Source organism: Phoxinus phoxinus, assembly GCF_949152265.1.
Source record: "Phoxinus phoxinus genome assembly, chromosome: 15".
NCBI lineage: Eukaryota > Metazoa > Chordata > Actinopteri > Cypriniformes > Leuciscidae > Phoxinus > Phoxinus phoxinus.
In genome coordinates this window covers 1416315-1439542 of record NC_136890.1, presented here as the reverse complement: position 1 = coordinate 1439542, position 23228 = coordinate 1416315, and the positions used below count along the sequence as shown (strand labels likewise).

Here is a 23228-nt window from a genome sequence, read left to right as displayed (position 1 = left end):
AGAATCATATTCTAACATTTCATCATGTTGAGCTATATAACATTGATTTGTTTTATGTAAATCTGCTCACCTGTCTAATAAAGTGTGTTCAAGAGCGGTGTCGCTGTCAAGTGGAGACTCGTGTCGAGTCCAAGTTAGTCGCGGACGCTAGCTCTCGGCATCTCGAAAACGCCACGACGATATTGAGCCTCATTTTAGTTCTCCTTTTGTCCCAAAGTCTGCTTGCCATGGTCCATAATGTGTGAACGAAACAAGAACAGCGTGCCGCTACACGTTACGCACTACGCAGTTGTCCACGTCTGTCGCCATGGTTACGTCATGGCTATGGCAGTGCGAGCGGAAACCGAGGATAGCGCGGATATTGCGTCACTGACAGGCGACATTTTTTTCCGGGACGGGCCATTATTTAAAATTTGAATTTCTCTGAAATAAAAAATCTTTGGAGACTTTTGGGATGTTGTAAGTACACAACTGCAGGAAATATATCTCACTGTGCAAGGGATTTTGGGATATTTTATTACAAAATTCTTACATATTGTACCTTTAATACTAGTGTGGGATATTTCTACATTATTCACTCATGACAGTAAAATAGGGCTTTTTAAGTCAATCTATGGCAGTATTTCCTCTCACTCAGTAGAAAATGTGGTTCATACCCAGTCATGCTGGGAAAAACAATACCGCCGTGAAACCCGTATAATTTTGAAAAATACTGTGATGTAAATTTTTGGTGATACCGCCCAGCACTAACCTTAGTAATTGATGATGTTGTAGTGACACGATGAGGAGGTTGACTTGTGTTGTGTGTGTGTCGATGAGGAGGTTGACTTGTGTTGTGTGTGTGTCGATGAGGAGGTTGACTTGTGTTGTCTGTGTGTGTCGAGGCGAGGTCAAGACCCTGATGATCCAGCTGTTGAGGGGCGTCCGGCATCTGCATGATAACTGGATCCTCCACCGGGACCTGAAGACCTCAAACCTGCTGCTCAGCCACAAGGGCATCCTAAAGGTCACAAACTAGTTTTTATTCATTGTTTTATTCAGATTAAAGGTTGGGTAGGTCAGAATTGTCTAAAAAAACTTTTATTCAAATTTGTTTAAACTGTCTTTATATACCAATACATAATTAAAATGCAAGTACTCTGAAATAGAGAGTATAAAAAAACTGAGTGACTCTAGTGTATTTAATCTTCAATAAACACAGCTCATTAATTCCATTCACTCCCACCTAAAAACAGGTGCGCGACTGCGGCGGTAGTCATGGCGACGGAGAGTGACAGTCGCGCAAGCCAATCACTTGTTTCGTCCCGGTAGGAATTAATGAGCTGTGTTTTTTGAAGATTAAATACACTATAGTCACTCAATCTTTATACTCTCTTTTTCAAAGTACTTACATTTTAATTATGCATTGGTATATAAAGACAGTTTAAGCCAATTTGAAAAAAAGTTCTTTAGACAATTCTTACCTACACAACCTTTAATGAGCTTTTCCTATAAGAAATAATGCGTTTTCATAATAAGGTAGAGAAAGGTTCAGTTGGCTATGAGCATATCAGCTGGATTCATTCTGGGCTAAAAATATACCATTTTTTGTTTGATTCTTAAATCCCAAGTTCGATCTTCTAGTCAGCGCTGCTTTCAGTTGATGCGGTAACTAAACTTCACTACACACTATCTAGCTCCTGCCATCCAATAATGACACACAGATCACTGTTGAACCGTTCAAAAGTTTGGCATCGGTAAGATTATTCATGTTTTTAAAAGAAGTCTCTTCTGTTCACCAAGGCTGCATTTATTTGATTAAAAATACAATAAAATCTGTAAAATTGGGAAATATTATTATAATGTAAGTCAGCAGTTCTCTATGTGAATATATAGTAAAGTGTAATTTATTCCTGTGATCAAAGTCTTCATTACTCCAGTCTTCAGTGTCACATGATCCTCCAGAAATCAGTGTAATATGATGATCTGATGCTCAAGACACATTTATGATTATTATCAGTGTTGGAAACAGTTGTGTACAATATTTTTAGGATTCTTTGATGAATAGAAAGTTCAAACGAACAGCATTAATCTGGAATAGAAAGATTTTACGGAAAAAAAGTACCGATCCCACACTTACGAATGGCGGTCTGCATCCAAATGAATCTGTATCGAATCGAGATTGGAATTTAATCGAATCGCAAGCTTGTGAAACTTGTGTCAGTGCCCAGCCCTGCTCGTCACACATCATCACTTGTTTGCATATATATATGTGTCTTTTTGGGTGAATTATCCCTTTAATGCTATTAATATTAATGTGTTATCTAGAATATTATCTAAGATGTGAACGTGTTTTGTAGATTGGAGACTTTGGTTTGGCCCGAGAGTACGGCTCTCCGCTCAAGCCCTACACACCGGTGGTGGTCACGCTGTGGTACCGGTCACCTGACCTGCTGCTGGGGGCAAAGGTCAGTCCATGACATCACACACACACACACCTGCAGGACAGAGCCAGAGATCAGGACGCCAAAAAAAATAACCACTAAATACTATTTAATGTGTGTACAGAGAGCAAGAATTGGGATCCAACCAAATTTTTTTCGCTGTAAACTAAAATATATAAGCCTTTAAGAGCGACCTGCCATGAGCCTTTACAGGAGTGATGACCTATGCTCCTGCAGAGCTACAGAAATCTTGTTTAAAGGGGCTATGTGTAAGATCTGGAAAGCCTTGTCGGGAGTGCACGTGACGTCACAGCGTTTTCATTTCTTCGACAGAACCCCCCCCGAGTCGTCACATAGAAGTCAGTCTACAGCCTTTCATAGATTAACTAAAGTCTCGTTAAAAGCTGTTCACATATTGACAATAAGAAAAGTGATTAATACATATAACGCCTTTAAATACTCCACTACCCATAATCCTGAAGACAAATCCTCAAGTCAAATTTATTTGTATACACATTGTTTTAACAGCTTTACATGAAATCATGATGTTAATAATATCCTAATATTTTTATGCCTTATACAGTTTGCATTTTGAAAAGATATAAACAATCAGATTTGCTATTTAGTATATATATTTTCAATCAGAAGTAAATAGTAATAAATATTATGAAATTATGAAAAAATTATATTAAATATAAATGAATATTTTTTTGTAAATGTCAAATGTATCGTTTTTTTAGTGCTGTACAACGATTAATCGCATCCAAAATAAAAGTCTGTGTTTGCATAATATATGTGTAAACAAATTATTTTGTATATATAAACACACATGCATGCTTGTGTATATTCCTGGTGTTCCTCCGGCAGGAGTACTCCACCGCCGTGGACATGTGGTCGGTCGGCTGTATATTCGGGGAGCTGCTCACGCAGAAGCCTTTGTTCCCTGGCAAATCCGAGATCGATCAAATTAACAAGATTTTCAAGGTATGTTTCATCACATCCTGAATGTCTTCAGTTTATTAAACCAGTGACAATATACTCATTAGTGTTGATATTCATATTCATTCTTATTGTCCTCGATAGAGGAAATGTGTTTTCACAGACTGTACAATAGCAACATTCAACACGCATGACATGCACACACCACACAGACGTTTGTACACATAAATAGACACATTGCCACAAAAAAAAAAAAGTGTTTATCTGTAGTTGCTGAGGACATTCAAACTATATATAATGTTGCTGATAATCATGTGCATGTATTATTATTTTTTTTATAGTTTGTTAGAGGGACCAGGCGAGATATTTGTGTGCAGACAAACCACCAGTGGCTGATGACTATATTAAAAGCACTTGGTGGCCGCAATAATGCAGATATATACAGATTAATCGTAATAAATAAACACTTATTTTTACATCATAATTAGGGATGCACGATATATCGGCCATAGGGGTGTAACGGTACGCCAAAATCACGGTTCGGTACGTACCTCGGTTTTAAAGTCACGGTTCGGTTCATTTTCGGTACAGTAAGGTAAAGAAATGCAAAACAAACTGCTGGTTGTTTATTATAAACTTTTTTTAACAATTTGTTTACACTTTTTTTAAACACACTTTTTAATAAAATATAACGTTAGACTAATAAATAAAAAATATATAAAATAAAAAAGAATAAGAAATAAAATACTGCTGCAAAGTTCTCCACTAAATAAAATACTCTCAAACCAATATTGGCCATGACGCTAGCTAGCGAGAGGCTGGGCTAAAGCGAGCGTGCCGTGTATGAGGTGATGCATACATTTTCTCATACTAATGACACATGTACGTTTGTTTGTTTGGAAAGCCCGCTTTTAACAGAAAGGCATTCGGAAATGTCCACAGATGAGCGCATCAGCGCTCATAACACAGGCGCGCTTGCACGTGTTTCGTTGTCACAGCAACATAAACAAATTTCCGCACACAGGAAGACAGATGTTATGGTAATATTTTACATCATGTATTTGAATCACAAAAACGATTCATCAGATTTAATCAGTGCAACGCGGAGACTTCCGACACTTAATATGTTCGTGTGGAAACTCGGAATTGACGCATGTTCCGCACACAAAACTAGCCTAATTTACGTGAATGATTGCATTCGGTGCACATGTGCACCGTACCGAAAGTCCTGTACCGAAACGGTCTGGTACGAATACATGTACCGTTACACACCTAATCGGCCACCATATCGGTATCGGCTGATATATGTTATCTTTACCGGCCTGATCAGAAAATTTGGCCGATATATAAAATTTACCCGATCAATGTATTATTTCCTCCAGCTGAGACACTTCAGATGTTCAACATTGATGCTTTTGAATTGCTTGAAATATGATTGGAATCTAGAGATGCACCGGTTACAATTTTCTAGGCCGATTTTTGATTTTTCAGTGAGTTTGACCTGCCGATATCGATTTTAGCCGATTCCCATTTTTTCTAACCACTTTACAGCACACACTACTTTTTCTATATTTTTTCTATATATATATATATATATATATATATATATATATATATATATATATATAAAACACCATATACTTTTACCCAAACTGAATAATACAAACAAGTTTAAATGTGTACATTTCCTATAAATATTTATGAGTCTTCATTTGCTTTTCTGCCATAGCCTACTCCAGTTCTTCTTAAAACACACTAGACATGCAAATTCTGTGCATTTTGGGCACTTTTTGTGTGAAATCATGTTTATTTTGTCCATCAAAAGTGTGCTTTCACTTTAATTGAGCGTGAGCAGCAGAAATAGACTCGCCGCCGAAACACCCGCTTCACGCGCGGCTCCTGCTCGACGCTCCTGTTGCGGTGTGAACACTTATTGATTAACACGCAGGCAGAAAAAATACGCACTGCTCATGCGGCGCCCGAGTGCATTTGACCGGCATAAAATCAGCATATGTCAGACTGACCGGCCGGTCATGACCGATCACGTGAAAATCTGCCAATTCCGGTCACCAGCCGATCAATCGGTGCATCTCTAAATCACTTCAAAAAAGGGAAATGCAGTTTCATTGCTTATCATGAGAACATTGTAACTGTGCTTGAGACGTGGCTTTTACTGGTGAGACTTTTGATTTTGTAATCAGGCTCTCAAAAATGATATAAATGTGGATTCAGATTTATCGGCCAGTATATCGGTTATCGGCTTTCAAATATAAACAATTATCCGTATCTCCCAAAATTTTCATATCGGTGCTTCCCTAATCATAATTTAAGCTGCAAACTCAAAACTGCTGAATCTCATTGTAAAGACTGTGTTGTACAGTATCCCGGATTAGGATTAGTGCTGCCCAAAATGGGATTTGAACGGGTGCCCAGACGGTGCAATATTTTTGGCACGTTTTTAAATGCTTGATCCCAAGAGTGAAGTAATTAGAGTTGAAGTAATGAGTTTAGCTGGATAATGCTTGGTAATGTCAATGAAGACTAGCGGGGACCGTTATATCCCCACGGCCATTATACCGGCTGATTATTGGCTGTTTCATTTATTTATTATGAGCATAACCCGATACGTTTTTCTGCTAGCTTGAAGAGTTGGAAGCAGGACTTTTATTTTGAAAGCGCGGGGAACATTCTCTGTCTTCATTAGTTTACTCTCTCTGTTGAACCGTCTGTCTGATGAATGATTACCCAGTCGTGTGATGGGATTATAAGTGCCAATACTGGCATGTTACCCACTCGAAGCCATAGCTTTCCTCTTCTCTCAGTGTTACAGAAGTACTCGATGATATCCAGCACCAGAGGCATCTTTGAAAACCCTCACTCTTTTTATAGTTTTTTTTTTATTATTATTAATGTAGTTGTTTGTGCATGTAAATTATCTGCAGCTACAAAGCAGAAAGGGAGTGGATACCTGTGAAAGTGAAAGCCTCGTTTGTAGTCCTGCATCCCTCAGTCACGGGAAAACCGCTCGTTCCTCGTCACGGTCAACACTACTTTAGACATTGAATGTGTGTGTGTGTGTGTGTGCAGGACCTGGGCTCCCCCAGTGAGAAGATCTGGCCGGGATACAGTGAGCTTCCAGCAGTGAAGAAGATGACTTTCACAGAGTATCCCTACAACAACCTGCGCAAGCGCTTCGGTGCGCTGCTGTCCGACCAGGGCTTCGACCTCATGAACAAGTGAGCACACAACACCACTTTACAGCAGCAGAACAGCGTGCGTTATGGATTATTATAGTTATTAGAATGGTTGGTCTCACTGTATATAGAGGGAATGCATTGACGTCTCTGGCAGAAGAGCTGCTGAGTGACTGGAGTTAACTGAGGAAACGCCAGTAAAGCTAGCGATGATCAGTTTACACTAAAGCTTGGACTCGATAGTGTTCCTCACAACTCACCACAGATCCAGTGATCGTGGATATTGACACGCAACAGGAATTTAACAGCCAGATTTCGTTTAACTCATTCAAGACTTCTTTTAACTCATTCAAGACTTCGTTTAACTCATTCAAGACTTCGTTTAACTCATTCAAGACTTCGTTTAACTCATCCAAGACTTCGTTTAACTCTTTCAAGACTTCGTTTAACTCTTTCAAGACTTCGTTTAACTCTTTCAAGACTTCGTTTAACTCATTCAAGACTTCGTTTAACTCTTTCAAGACTTCGTTTAACTCATTCAAGACTTCGTTTAACTCTTTCAAGACTTCGTTTAACTCATTCAAGACGTCATTTAACTCATTCAAGACGTCGTTTAACTCATCCAAGACTTCGTTTAACTCATCCAAGACTTCGTTTAACTCTTTCAAGACTTCGTTTAACTCTTTCAAGACTTCGTTTAACTCTTTCAAGACTTCGTTTAACTCATTAAAGACTTTAACTCATTCAAGACTTCGTTTAACTCATTCAAGACTTCGTTTAACTCTTTCAAGACTTCGTTTAACTCATTCAAGACGTCATTTAACTCATTCAAGACGTCGTTTAACTCATTCAAGATTTCATTTAACTCATTCAAGACTTCGTTTAACTCTTTCAAGACTTCGTTTAACTCTTTCAAGACTTCGTTTAACTCTTTCAAGACTTCGTTTAACTCTTTCAAGACTTCGTTTAACTCATTCAAGACTTCGTTTAACTCATTCAAGACTTCGTTTAACTCATTCAAGACTTCGTTTAACTCATTCAAGACTTCGTTTAACTCATTCAAGACTTCGTTTAACTCATTCAAGACTTCGTTTAACTCATTCAAGACTTCGTTTAACTCATTCAAGACTTCGTTTAACTCATTCAAGACTTCGTTTAACTCATTCAAGACTTCGTTTAACTCATTCAAGACTTCGTTTAACTCATTCAAGACTTCGTTTAACTCATTCAAGACTTCGTTTAACTCATTCAAGACTTCGTTTAACTCATTCAAGACTTCGTTTAACTCATTCAAGACTTCTTTTAACTCATTCAAGACTTCGTTTAACTCATTCAAGACTTCTTTTAACTCATTCAAGACTTCGTTTAACTCATTCAAGACGACGTTTAACTCATTCAAGACGACGTTTAACTCATTCAAGACTTCGTTTAACTCATTCAAGACTTCGTTTAACTCATTCAAGACTTCGTTTAACTCATTCAAGACTTCGTTTAACTCATTCAAGACTTCGTTTAACTCATTCAAGACTTCGTTTAACTCATTCAAGACTTCGTTTAACTCATTCAAGACTTCGTTTAACTCATTCAAGACTTCGTTTAACTCATTCAAGACTTCGTTTAACTCATTCAAGACTTCGTTTAACTCTTTCAAGACTTCGTTTAACTCTTTCAAGACTTCGTTTAACTCATTCAAGACTTCGTTTAACTCATTCAAGACTTCGTTTAACTCATTCAAGACTTCGTTTAACTCTTTCAAGACTTCGTTTAACTCATTCAAGACTTCGTTTAACTTTCAAGACTTCGTTTAACTCATTCAAGACTTCGTTTAACTTTCAAGACTTCGTTTAACTCATTCAAGACTTCGTTTAACTCATTCAAGACTTCGTTTAACTCATTCAAGACTTCGTTTAACTCATTCAAGACTTCGTTTAACTCATTCAAGACGTCGTTTAACTCATTCAAGACGTCGTTTAACTCATTCAAGACGTCGTTTAACTCATTCAAGTCGTCGTCGTTTAACTCATTCAAGACTTCGTTTAACTCATTCAAGACGTCGTCGTTTAACTCATTCAAGACGTCGTCGTTTAACTCATTCAAGACGTCGTCGTTTAACTCATTCAAGACGTCGTCGTTTAACTCATTCAAGACGTCGTCGTTTAACTCATTCAAGACGTCGTCGTTTAACTCATTCAAGACGTCGTCGTTTAACTCATTCAAGACGTCGTCGTTTAACTCATTCAAGACGTCGTTTAACTCAAGATATAATGTAACGCTAGCCAAAGGATGACGGGAAAAATGGACGCTGCATTATTTGGGCTTTTTTTACGCATTAAACTGAAAATTTAATCGCATGCATTAACGCATTAATTATGACAGCCCTATTATGTACACAATAAGTGCATTGTATCAAATTATTAATTGGAAACACTTTGCAATAAGGTTTCATCTGTTAACATCAGTGTATTAGTTAACATGAATATGAGTCAGTTCATGAAAAATACAGTTGTTGATTGTTCATGTTAGTTCTAGCGTTAACAAATAACTTCTATATTCACGAATACATTTTTAAAATTACAAGTAAACATTTACTGTAGAATTATTGTTCATTGTTACCAATTGAAACCTAATTGTAAAGTGTTACGGATTCATTTAAATGTTAGTACATAGTAGTTAAAGACACTTAATATAAAGTGGGACTGAAATATTTACATTATCTACATTAAATGTAAAGGAAACTTTACCAGACTGCTATAATGTAACATACTTTTGCTGCTAAACAATATCATATGATACAAAACACTTAGTGATTTGTTATTGTACATTCAAGTGATTATGTTAGTGATAAATCAGCAGTGACCGCAGTGTGGAATACATCATAGGATATAAAAGATCTATGAATATAAAAGTTTCAAGTGTCCTGCACGTCGTCCTTCTCGAGGAACTGTGTTTGCAGAAGTGCAGGAGCGGCTGCTTCACATCATGAACTAAACTAGCGGCTCAGACAGGAATGCGTTATGAATGTCAGTGACTGAGTTTGAAGATGTTGTGGGTTAGCCTGTCTTTAATGAGGGTTCGACTCCCGATGGGATAAATGAAATATCATGAATTAAACTTGATGTGTTTTGTTCTGGAAACCTGAAGCATTTCCTGATGTTTACAGACCTCGTCATTGAGCGGTTGCGAATCATTCATCTGGAAATAAACAGCCGTGGATCTGAGCGCGGCTTCGAGATGTGTTCAGACGTCTTGATTTATTTCTCCAGCTCAAATCTCTCGTTCTTGTTTGCATAGTTTGAGGGAGTCGATCGGCATCACAGCCGGGCTGAAAATACCACAATCACATGAGAAGAAAGAGGAAGGACATTTAAGATCTCAGGCGTAAACGTGCGTCATTCGGTCGGATTTATTCTGTCGGACTGCTTTGAAAATGCCAGATTACGCCATGCAAGTATTGGGTTTAACTTACTGGAATATCTAATGACCGTCCCAGTTCACAACGACCCTCGCGCACTTCCAAGGGTGTAGTCTCTGAATTGGGACACGGCTGTTATCTATATATGACGCTGGAGCACACACCAGTCTGGAGCCGCACGGGTATATCTGTGGCAACTATACATCGTACGGGTCAAAATTATACATTTTCAGGGATGTGATTTTTCCGGATTAATCCGGAATTCCGGATTTTCCGACCAGAAAATGTGACCTACGTGAATCATGCAGATCTGTTAAAAAAAAAAAAAAAAACAGACTGTGCTCCATACGGCGTAGCGCGTGCATGACAGAGGGAGAGAGAGCAAGAGAGACCGCGCGCGTGTGCCTCATGAAGTAGCCTACATGTAAGACAAACTGTTTCTACATTATCCCGCTTATATGGCTACCTCACATTATCCGATTATTAACCGTTAACTGATAAAATGGTAACACTTTTCAATAAGGTTCATTCAGCGCTGCCGCTCCCACGCGCATAACGCACTGTGCGTAGGGTGCCGGGTGCTGAGGGGGCACCAACAAATAGTCTAATGAAAAATCAATAATTATATTTTAATAATTATATTAAATATATAGCTCACTGATGGCCGCAAATAGTTTCTCCCGGAATCTAGAGCGAGCGAGTGAGCGCGCCCGCGAGACAGAGACTGTGCTTCAAACCCCGTAGCGCGTGCATGACAGAGGGAAAGAGAGAGCAAGAGACCGTGCACGTGTGCCTCGTGAAGGACATGTAAGACAAACTCTACATTATCCCGCTTATTACATGGCTACATACTAAATAAATCACTAATTTGACTCAAAATATTGATTTTAAAAGGAGTTTATTTATTTAAAAACGATTTATATTGCTTCCGCTAAAGAAAATAGTCCGTCTCACTTCTCGTACTCAAGTAGAAGTAGATACTTGTGTTAAAAAATACTCTGGTAAAAGTAGAAGTACTGATTTAACTTCTTTACTCAAGTTAAAGTACCAAAGTACAGGCTTGGACATTTACTTAAAGTATAAAAGTAAAAGTAGCCATGCGAATGATTTAACCATTTTTTTTATGCAAAGCTAACGTTACCTGGACCACACAAATGCTTGAGTCCAAGCTGAGAAACCTAAGTGGATATGGAAGAAAGGTTCTTTATAAGCCATTGCCTACATTTTAAATGGATGTCTGCAAAATAGGCCTAAAACATCACATAGCCTAACGTTATATGATTATTGTGACAGAGACTGGGATTCCAGGTTAATGAGATTCTGACTGAGTAGCAAGATATGAATTCAAGTATCAGTATATTTTCCTGCTTTTTTGTCCTTAGCCAATCACATGCCTGCATTTTCCTTTTATGCCAAAAATCATGAGGATATTAAGATCATGTTCATGAAGATATTTAGTAAATGTCCTACCGTAAATATATAAAACATGTATTTTTGTGAGTGAATGCAGCACAATCGTGAACATAAATGCACAACTTTAAACGAGATTTTCTCAATGTTTACATTTTTTTGCTCCTCAGATTCCAGATTTTCAATAGTTGTGTCTCGACCAAATATTGTCCTATCCTAACAAACCACACATCAGTGGAGAGATTATTTATTCAGCTTTCAGATGATGTATACATCTCTATTTCAGAAAATTTACCCATGTGACCCATGGTTTTGTGGTCAGGGTCACATATTATCTCTTGCTTTGTGTCCATTAAGTTCAAGAGCCGACCGTTGACAACATGCCACTCATTCTTTGAGATTATTTAATGTAAGCGCTAAAACATTTAAAGTTGACATGAAAGTGAAGTTGTGATACTCTATTGTGCCGTATATCGAGTGAAGCGCTTCAGGAACAAGAACAAATGTGGGCGGGGCTTGATTTAGTCTGTGTGGGAATTGATTGGATGGTTGTGGCTTGCTATTGGCTGATCTCATGTGAGTGACAGGTTATAGCCCCGCCCACATCATCAGAGAAGAGATGCTGCAAGAGGAAGTTATTCTTATTCAAGATTATTAAAACAATAATGATGTGCACCGATAAATTATTTAGAATAAACACTGTGATATTACATTAAAAACTAAAGTGTTGACATTACATAATGACTTAAAGATCGTGTTCTGTGTAACGGCACCTTAACGGATGGTGGATTTCCAGGTAAAAATAAGCGTTCCTGTGACGCTTTAGTTTCCAGTTCCTACAGCGATGTTCACATCAGCGCTTTTTACAACAGAGTGTTTTAAAGCAGCTTTACAGAGATAACAGGGAAATAATGCAACGAGTTAGTTTCCAGAAGAAAATGGCGTCACAGTCCAGCTTCAGTAAGTTCAGTGATGCTTCATTACAGGACTTCTCTCACCAGTCTGCTTCCCGTCTCAGGTTTCTGACGTACTGCCCTGCGAAGCGGATCAGCGCTGACGAGGCGCTCAAACACGAGTACCTGCGCGAGACGCCGCTCCCCATCGAGCCCTCCATGTTCCCCACCTGGCCGGCCAAGAGCGAGCAGCAGCGCGTGAAGAGAGGAACCAGCCCGCGCGCGCCCGAGGGAGGACAGTTCAGCCAGATGGTACTCCACATCTTTCTTAAAGCCCCCTGTACTCAATCGTTTCATCCCTTAAAGGTGCAGTGTGTAAGTTTTAACAGCATCTAGTGGTGAGGTGGTGAATTGCACCCAACAGAAGTTACGGTGGCCGACAGGAAGTGATGTCATCATCAGACAGCAGAGAGTAGCCAGTTAAACAATGAGGTTTCTTTACAAAGATAAATTTAGAAATTATATTTACCTAATTATTCAGTAAAACGATGTTATTGTGAATATTATTGTGACTTGTTCATCATTGTGTCAGTGTTGTGTTCGCTTCTTATCATGAAGAACAACATAGTGACGAAACGCGTTTGTCCGTTCAGGGCCACCGTAGAAACGTGTCGGTGTAAACGGACCCGCGGTGTGTGTAGAGAGAAAGTGTGTGAAGATCATTATGTAAGGTCTTTATACACCGCTGAACACATTGTGTATGATAATGCATTTCTGTCAACAGATCCTCCTGAATATTACACACTGCACCTTTAAAACTCATCTTTGATCATTAAAATGACATATTTAAGTGTTTTTCACTGGGAAATGTTTTTGAGACGGTCTTTGGTTCACTGCAGTTTTAAGCAGAAAATACTCAGCAATGCTGTCCACTTATGAACTTACACATGGTGTGTGTTAAAGCAGATTAATAACACCACATACACACATAAACTACAGTAAAAGCTGGATTTACACCACAGGGCGACTTTAATCTGCATTAAGTGTCCTTAATGTGTGTCACATTAGTAATATTTCTGTGGTGAAGTTTTGGAGGCAAAAAATATCCATTGTTAATAGCATATTAATATATGGAGAACAGGTTAATTCAGCAAGCTGATTTTTGGGAGTGATCGCGTATCCTGTGAATGTAAACATGCTCAATACTGGACATCTCTTCTGAATAAAGTAGCCGTGTAGTCTCTGGTTAAGGGGCTGTTGTAGATCATTTCACTTAACTCTTGCAAATAGAGGCAAACTGTAATAAAAGTCAATGCTGACATATTTGTAAAGCATACCTTATAACTATTTAGCTTTTTAATTACTATTTAGCTATTTATTTTTTGGTCATTGAATTTCCTGTTGAACTAAAGGAAAAATAAAGCATAATTACAGCAGATTCATGTTGACCTGGAGCTTTTACTTAAAGGGTTAGTTCATCACAAATATGCAAATTGTGTCATTAATAACTCTCCCTCATGTCGTTCCAAACCCGTAAGACTTCATCTTCAGAACACGAAGATATTTGAATGAAATCTGAGAGATCTCCATTGACAGCTACGCAACACCACCTTGAAGCTTCAACAAGTTTTTAAAGAGATCATGAAACCAATCCATTTGAATGGAGCAGTTTAAAGTGGTAGTTGCTTAACCGTCAATGGAGGGACCGAAATCTCCCAGATTTCATCAAAAATATCTTCGTTTCGAAGATGAACAAAGTTTTATGGGTTTGGAACGACACGAGGGAGAGTAATTAATGACACAATTTTCATATTTTTATGTAAAAATAAATAAAAAGTAAAAGCTTCAGGTCAACATGAATCTGTTCATAAACTTTTTTTTTGCTGTAATGTTTTTTATTCTTTAGTTCAACATTCAAAGACAAAAAAGTCATATTTTGGGTGAACTATCCCTTTAAAAATGTTTGAATCACAGTTTTGTCTCTGTTCAGTAAATCTGTCGTCTGTCTCTTCCTGTAGTTCCTGGTTATTGTCACTGATCCTCATCTCTTCTGTTGTGCTCTTCAGGGGGACGATGATCTTAAAGACACGGGTTTCCATCTGACCAGCGCCAACCAGGGCGCGTCCAAAGCCGGTCCGGGGTTCAGCCTGAAGTTCTGAGGCCGACGGCCGCTGGGTTTCTGAGTTCTGTGAACGCGTCTTCATGACGCCGAGACTCACTTTGAGAGCGGTTCACTGAACTCACACACACTCTGGGGAAGCGTTTCTCACAGGACCTCCGTGGAGCTCGAGCGCTTCACATTCCTCATGCTCCTCTCAAGTATGATGTGTTGGTTTGTCGTGCTCGGTTCTCTTGTCCAGCTTGAGAACCAGTTTTCAGACCTCTCTTGTTTTCTCTCGATCTGCAATGGCAGTTGAGGAGTAGGATCAAAAACTCATTTTAGTGATATGTGAATATTAAATAAAACCGTTTTAAAAACATTAATACTATGGTCTTTTTGAATACTTCTGATTGGCTGGACGGTGTGCGTTCAAACCGCTAAAACTAAATTCATAAAATGACCCGATCTTGGACAGCCGGGAAGGTCTACATGAGTCGCCTGACGGGACCGGTTAAGAGGAACTTTTCTTCTGAGGAGCCGCTCTCACAGAATGCCTCTTTCCACTCTCCAGTGTAAGCGGACATGTTGGACACTAGGCGGCGTCGTAACCGCAGCGCCGGCGCATGACACGGCGTTCACCTGTTTGTTCACTGTTCTGCTGCGATGTCTCTGTGAACCGGTCCGAAAAGTGTTCAAAATCACATTAAATGTTTTTTCCTTGAAAAAAAATGTCTTCATGCCTTAAAATATCTTGAATGTAACTCGACACCCTTGCCTTATTTAGTATACGTGGTTCTATGAATATGCAAATGAGCCCCGCCTCCACTCACTCAGCTATCGGTGTCATGCTAGTACTTTGACACGGCATTCAATTTTGTGTTTTTCCACTGTCTTGCTTCTGTGTTTCTGTGAACCGGTCCTAAGTGTTTTTATGCTCTGTGTGTGTGTGCAGTTTTGCTTTAATGAAGGCCGAGTCTCACACACACACACACACACTCACTCACTCACTCACTCACTCACTCACTCACTCACACACACACACACACACTCACTCTCACACTCACTCAAACAACACACACACTCACTCGCTCACACACTCACACTCACTCACTCACTCACTCTCACACACACACACACACTCACACTCACTAACTCACTCACACACACTCAGTCACTCTCACACTCACTCAAACAACACTCACACTCACTCACTCACTCTCACACACTCACTCAGAGATCCACTGGTTGACGATCACACGTTGATCTGATTGGTCAAGGTAGTGTGTGACGTCAGAAACACCAGCGATTTCAAACCGTGTTTTTGAGACTGTCTTTGGTTCACTGCAGTTTTAAGCAGAAAATACTCAGCAATGCTGTCCACTTATGAACTTACACATGGTGTGTGTTAAAGCAGATAAATAACACCACATACACACATAAACTACATTAAAAGCTGGATTTACACCACAGAAGGGCCTGTTCATCTATAACAATAACTATATTGGCGTTCACACCAGTGTCTGCTGGATTCTGATTGGCTGTCAAAAAAATCTTCCTGAAAGTGATTCCAATCATATCGTTCCCTGTTCTAGATGTGGACTATTGTTTTACATTCAGGAGGTCTTTATCGTTAGAGTTATCATCCTTGTGTGAACAAGCCTTTATTCATTAGTCATCTTTCCCACTAACTGTAAATCTGAATATGAAAATTGCCATATTTGATTTGAGAGCTCCAGTAGAGATGTTTTCCATTGAATAACCATGTATATTTTGGTCTTAGGCTTTCATATGACTTCAGAAGACTGAGTATATCACGCTTGGGTTTGAAAAATATGTTGTTGTGTGTGTGTGTGTGTGTTTTTCCCTTCACGTTCAGGACACTGAAGAGCAGCATATTCTCCACAAATCCTCCTGTTGATTTCTGCAGAGTCGTATGGGTTTGGAACAATATGAAAGTGTTCTGTTATGTGAAAGTCATTTTTCTAGAGTTAAATCCCCGCTTGCTCCTCATCATATAATGGTTTGTTTCCAGCTGTAGAAGCGGCGTTCGGGAGTGAGCCGTCTGCACTCATGACCGTTTGTTTTCCACAAGCTTTTCCACTCTTTAAATCGCTGCCATGTCTGCAAGATTCCCAATAAACGCTTATAATGCTGATGGATGGCATCTCACAGAAACCAGAAGCCTGGATCTCTACCAATGTTGAATATTGAGTCTATGAAATGAAGATGCTTGTGTAATGTAGTGAGAGCACGAGCAGTCGTGTTGACAACATTAATATTTCAAATGAATCACGCTGGATATGTTGTGAATCATCAGGTTGTGTTCATGTCACCTTCAGGACTGAAGACACAAAAAATACTAAGACATTCAGAAATGCATATACATTTTTTTAATGAATTTGTTGTAATGTTAAAGGGTTAGTTGACCCAGAAGTGTAAACTCTGTCAGTAATGACTCTCCTCATGTTGTTCCCCATCAGACTCTCCTTCATCTTCGGGACACAGATGAAGATATTAGTGATTCAATCTGAGAGTGTCTCACTCCTCCAGAGGCTTCTGTTGTAATTGAAACTCACCGGCCCAGAAAGCGACCAGAATACTGTGTGCGCAAAAAACAACAAAAATCAGGACTTTATTGAACTCTTGATGTTCCTCTGAGTGTGTAGTGTAACAGCGCAGCGCTTCTGGGTTGTACGTCAGAACGGAGGCTCACTATTGGCCGACGCTGGTCATGTGTGTGATGCTGGCCAATAGTGAGCCTCCGTTCTGACGTACAACCCAGAAGCGCTGCGCTGTTACATTGAATAAAGTCGTTATTTTTGTTTGTATTCTCGCCGCTTGATGAACTGGGGTCCGTTCTTCGTACGTCGCTAACTCTCTTAGCTGGATTTGATTGTTGGCGATTTGGCATGATCTTGGATTGTTTGGTTCTTCGACGCTCATCCTGGACTTGCTGTCATAGCAACAGGTGCGCAATCTTAAACCTGCTCGAGCGCAGGCTTATTTCATGTTAACAGGATTAGATCCCGGCTTCATAAGCGGAGGTGATCCGGGAAGTCCTTTAGCGCAGCGCGATAGCGTACTTTTAGAGAGATATAGTTTTTCTCGTGACTCGTGAGTGTCATTTGTATCATTAATTTGTTGGAACAACACATTTAATGTCGAGTCGGGCTTTAACAACAGCACAAACTGTGTCCATTTCCCTGAGAATCTTTGCGAGTGATACGGTGAACTTCGTGAAAAGTGCTGCCCGTCGTGCCATTCACAAAGTTTACCTCGCGCTCAAGCTTTTTTTTAGGGGTTTTTATGGTTTTTCCAGACCCAAGGTTGTAAAGCAGATTTTTTTTTATTCATTTTTATAGCCTTTTTCTTGGTTGCTGCACATGAACAACACATGCACATCATTTAACAGTGTATTTTTAAAAGAGACCCAGAACAGTATAAGTAGTAAAGATTACCATTTTCACTTTTACTTGTTCCAATGTTCTAGTGGGTGGTGGCTCTGACATTACAATGAACAAAGTAATTATGAAATTAAATTAAAATACAAAAATGTATATACTGTAACAAGTGATAGAAACATTTAACATGGTCCCCACTATTGAATTTAATTTGTTTGCTACTATTTGCCAGCCCCATCTCCTGGCTTTTACAGACTTTGATGTCTTCCCTGGCGTTTTCATTAAACATTACAATTCCGCATAAACTTCGACTACTAGCTTTTGCTCTGCTGCGGAGAAAAACTGAGCGCGCTCTTTGGCCACGGTGAGCAGCCAATAGCAGCGTTGCTGATCAATGTTTCTACTATCGATACATATCCCCTTTTAAACCAGCGCATGCACGCGCAATTATCTCAGATAACGCAATCCAGCTATACTAATCATAACCGGCTGGTGTGTTCGAACAACCCAATTAGCCAGATCATGATTAGGCCGATTATATCATCTTGGATGTCTCGTTTGATCTCGGATGTTTTAAGCAACGTACGAAGAACGGACCCCTGAAGGTTGAGCCGCTGTCGTCACTCGGACTATTTTAAACATTGTCTTTACTAACTTTCTGGGCCGGCAAGTTTCAATTACAACAGAAGCCTCTGGAGGAGTGAGACACTCTCAGATCTAATCACTAATATCTTCATCTGTGTCCCGAAGATGAAGGAGAGTCTGACGGGAACAACATGAGGAGAGTCTGACAGAGTTTACACTTCTGGGTCAACTAACCTAGCCTGGTTCTACCAGACTCTCCTACATCTCATCTGTACAGAGAGTCTGGCCTCTCTCCATTGACAAGCGTTAACTTCCTCAAAGGCGGTCCTCTGTTGAAGTTTAAAACTATTGGATCTGCCCAGAGCCACTCTGTATCTGCCGTAACCAATCGCTAACGTTTGGTCGTGAGTCTCGTGACGTATGACGACTCAAACTAGCGCACGACCTCAACGTCATCGTTCTCAGACACTCCCTCTGTTCACTGATTGGATCGGTTAAAAATTGACTGGAGAAAACCCAAGAATACACCGCAATCCCAGACGTAGTTCTGAAGGAAAATGAAAATTGAGTGGAAGCACGTAGGAGGGCGGAGTCAGGCTAGATCTAATCTATTTCCACTCAATACCCGATGTGTGGACCCAAAACTTCAAACATTCTGAATCGATTAAAGGCTTCAAATTGATAGAATAAATTGTTTTATTTGGCAAAATAAGAAATGTATTTACAACACGTAAAAACCCTGATATCAAAACTTGTAGCAAACTGATGTGAATATGTGCCCGAGTGAGGTGCTGTCGTAGATATGTGTCCTGTGGTGAACTTTCATCCTTGATCAGAAACGTCAGGGTCGCTGGTCTGAGCTCGTGTTCCGGCTATAATCGGTCTTAGAGCAGTAGTTCACTTCAGAAGTAAAATCTCCTGATAGTTTACTCTCCCGCACGTCATCCGAGATGTCCATGTCTGTCTTTCTTCAGTGGGAAAGAAATGCAGGTTTGTGAGGAACACACTCCAGATGTTCTCCATATAGTGTCTTCAATGGTCCAGCGGGTCGAAGGTCCAGATGTGAGTTTCAGCTTCAAAGTCTCTCACGATCCAGCCGAGGAATAAGAGTCTCATCTAGACAAACCAGCGGATATTTATAACAAAATACACATTTATATACTTTTTAACCACAAATGCTCGTCTCGCACAGGCTATGATGCGATACACATTACGTCATCAGGTTGAAAGGTCAAGCGTGACGTCGGCGGAAGAACCGACCTAGAGTTTACCAAGCAAACGTACAAAGACTAAGTCAAATGCCATTAACAAAAAAAATAAAAGGTAAAACAACGATGTCGGATGATTTTGAAGTCAGATGAGAAATTGAGAGGGAGTTTTTCCCCCTATCCTACATTTCTGAACCGGAACACGCTTGACCTTTGAACCTGATGATGTAATGTGTGTCGCATCACAGCTCGTGCGAGACGAGCATTTGTGGTTAAAAGTATATAAATGTATATTTAGTTATAAATGTCCACTGGTGTGTCTAGATGAGACTCTTATTCCTCGGCTGGATCGTGAGAGACTTTGAAGCTGAAACTCACATCTGGACCTTCGACCCGCTGGACCATTGAAGACACTATATGGAGAACATCCATATTTCTTTTTCACTGAAGAAAGAAAGACATGAACATCTTGGATGACGTGCGGGAGAGTAACTTATCAGGAGATTTTACTTCTGAAGTGAACTAGATCTTTAAGAGTATCTCAGAAGCGCACTCGTACCCTCCAGGAGTAGGTGGTCAGCACCCTGTTCTTCTTCCTCACGACGCAGGTGTACGTGCCCTCGTTGATGGCGTTCGCCACGATTGTGATGTGGTCATCTTTCAGGGAAATGTATCCGGGATGAGAGAATTCCAGAAGCTCGCCGTCTTTATACCAGCTGTGTTTAAACACAAACACAATAAACACAAACTTTAAATATGCTTAAAAAATTTAGATCCAGATCCAGATTCTAAACTGTGCAAATTTAGAGGATTGACCAAAGTCCTTTATGTTCCCTTTTACATAATCTTTCAAAACACAAGATTATTGTGATATGAACTGACAACATTTGGTGTAATCACCAAAATCATTAAATTGAAGCATTAAAATGATTATGCTTTCCCTGGCGTTGCACGCACCATCCTTGAACTACAGAAACTCTGTCTGATGATAAACGCCACACACGTCACATGGTCGAGGCGAATCTCTGCAGAAGACTCAAAGGTAGAGAGAAAACCGAATGCAGCTTATATCCTTTAGAGATGTCTTTTCTGACACAGTTCATTTCATGGAGTGCTTTTCTAATGAGCTTATGACCTGAATCAGGCATGTTAAATACGGGAGACGCATAAAATATGCGGAGCGGTGGGTCCCGAGGACCAGGAGTGAAAGCCGAGATAATGGGTCTCATTCACTAATACTGGCATGTATTTAAACCAGGAGTTGGCAAGTCAGGCCCTGGAGATCCATTTTCCTACAGAGTTTATCTCCAACCTTAAACAAACACACCTGAACAATCAAGGTCTTCGGGAGTTTGAGCCAGGACTGGACAGTGGACCTATAGAGGGCCAGAGTTCCCCAGCTTTTCACAAAACATTTCCTCCAGATTCACTACAGGTGCATGCACACATACATTTTAAACTGGATTCTGAGTTAGGATGTTCCCGCAATACAGTCCCAGATCTTAATCCAATTGAGAACTCATGATCTCCATGACACCGGCTTGAGCCTCAGCAGGAAAAATAATGGGAAAAACCGCTGATCGAGATCTAAAGTGTCCATACAGACTCAAGGTTAAAAGATTGCATCTACAGCTCCAAATACTGATTTACAGGGGCTTTCGCACCGGGTATAGGATCTAATCACCAGGATGGTTCCCCTAGGAACGTTTTCCTGGTTGCATTCTCACCGCCAGTAGGAACTCTGAAGTGACGTAAGACACGCTTGTTGTTGTGACTTGTGACTTATGCCAGCCAGAGCCTGAGCAAACAGTGTTCACATTCTCCATGTTTATCACTTTACGATCTGTCAAACAGTCCTTTCTAATACGTTATTATATAGAACTGTTATACATAGAGAGTAGACGGTAATGAAGAGTAATCAGCGTATGCCGTGTGGTTGATGTCCAGTGTTGCTGAGCAGAAATACATCATCATGTTTCTATTGGTCTCCTCCAAGTTGCGTTGGGTTTTCTCCTCAGCGTAAAGGTTGAGAGGTCCATCTATCTCTGTTTTACATGTTCGTAGAGTTAGTTTGTGGAGTAAATATATAGGCTCTAATCTGTGTGTTTACATAGCTTTTTTTTTAAATGCCGGGTGCTGGTGTTTTGCGTGCGTTCGGCCAATCAGCGAAGACTAACGTCACGGATAGTTCCTATAGTGCTCGTTTAGACCGACTCTGAAGTAGGAGTAAATTATTTCCTCCAAAAGCAATTCCTAGTTCCTACGGTGCGAACGAGCCAAAATCCGAAAACTTCCGCCAATAGTTCTAGGAAATGAAAAGGTTCCTCCGGTGCGAAAGCCCCTTTACAGGGGTAAAATGAATATCACTGCAAACAAATCTTTTGCTAAGTCCTAAATAATGAAAAAATATGTTCTGTGCAGTGTCAAAAAACACCAAATGAAATCCTCTGCTCCAATGTTGTAGAGCAGTGCTTCTCAAACCTGTCCTGGGGACCCTCACCACTGCACATTTTGGATGTGGACCTCATCAAACACACCTGATTTAACTCATTAGCTCATTAGTAGAGCCGGCAAGACTTGAATTGGGCGTGACTGATGAGGGAGACATCCAAAATGTGATTGTGGGGGATCCCCAGGACAGGTCTGAGAAGCACTATTGTAGACCAATAAAACACAAAAACCATCAAGGGTCAAATGCTTTTATAGGCAGTGTAATAAATAGCTTTTTTTAAAACAGCATGAATATGGAAACCAGTCAGAGTTGATATAACAATCTGTGTGTGGAAAAACAAGAACTCACTAGATTTTGCCTTTCCTGGCTGCAATCTTCTTACCACAGCGGAAGGTGAGGTTCTTTCCCTCCACAACAAACTTGTGTTTTGTCCGTGGGGGGGTTGCAGTTGGCGGGGCAGTGGGAAATGGGAATTCTGTTTGAAAGTTAAAATTAAATCAGTACTTATTATTCATCCAGAACATCAATGAATTATGGTTGCTAGCAGTGGAATTGTTCTCTTGTACACTCCCAGTGTTGAAGGTGGCCTCGCTCCCTCTCCACTGTAGACTCCAAGCATCTATTCATTAATCTACTGAATTTTTGGATTAGGAGTGTTGCTGGAGGGAATAAATGCTGACAGTGGTAGGTTGACCACAAGTAGGTTGGGGAATCAGAAAATGTGTGGTGCAAAGTCTCCATGCATCTAATATACCAAAGCCCGCTTCACATTTGAATGAGCATCTTCTGGCAGGCTTAAAATGCCCATTTATGATCTCAAATGCTTATTCAAGCATGCGGAGTATGACTGCGGAGTCATTGTGGGCATATGTTGAGCATGTCCATCCGTGCTCACGGTTAATAGAGTATACTTTAAAAAGGTGTGGTGCATGAGACAGAGCATCATAATCTCAAGGCCTTTGTCGATTTAGATGTAACTTTATGGACTACACTTGCCAAGCATCTTAAGGCTTTCCCAAAGCTACCATTACTGATCCTCAAAGATAGGCCAATTCCCTACGCTCCTACACCTCAGAGTAGGCCACCGCAAGGAATAAATAACGTTTTTTCTAATTAATTGACTTTAGTTTCCCTTCATCCTTAGCTATCCTTAGTTTAAATAATCCACAGATTGATTGGTCCTCTAGATCTTGGACTAGATGGAGCGCTA

The 23228-nt window shown here is 40.0% G+C and overlaps 2 protein-coding genes across 12 annotated transcripts in view; one reads left to right on the top strand and one right to left on the bottom strand.

Annotated features, from left to right (window-relative positions):
• cdk11b (cyclin dependent kinase 11B) overlaps positions 1 to 15125 on the top strand; it is a 41511-nt gene extending 26386 nt beyond the window's left edge. For all 10 annotated transcript variants that reach the window (XM_079637020.1, XM_079637019.1, XM_079637016.1 and 7 more), the window contains exons 15-20: positions 885 to 1006; positions 2340 to 2447; positions 3291 to 3407; positions 6450 to 6598; positions 12397 to 12583; positions 14338 to 15125. In XM_079637020.1, coding sequence (XP_079493146.1) covers positions 885 to 1006; positions 2340 to 2447; positions 3291 to 3407; positions 6450 to 6598; positions 12397 to 12583; positions 14338 to 14430 — 776 coding nt within the window. In that variant the 3' untranslated portion in view covers positions 14431 to 15125. The remainder of the gene's footprint in view (positions 1 to 884; positions 1007 to 2339; positions 2448 to 3290; positions 3408 to 6449; positions 6599 to 12396; positions 12584 to 14337) is intronic.
• Positions 15126 to 20083: 4958 nt separating this feature from the next.
• mmp23ba (matrix metallopeptidase 23ba) overlaps positions 20084 to 23228 on the bottom strand; it is a 30361-nt gene continuing 27216 nt past the window's right edge. For both annotated transcript variants that reach the window (XM_079637807.1, XM_079637808.1), the window contains exons 7-8: positions 22367 to 22493; positions 20084 to 20282 (exon numbers count right to left, since the gene is read on the bottom strand). In XM_079637807.1, coding sequence (XP_079493933.1) covers positions 20108 to 20282; positions 22367 to 22493 — 302 coding nt within the window. In that variant the 3' untranslated portion in view covers positions 20084 to 20107. The remainder of the gene's footprint in view (positions 20283 to 22366; positions 22494 to 23228) is intronic.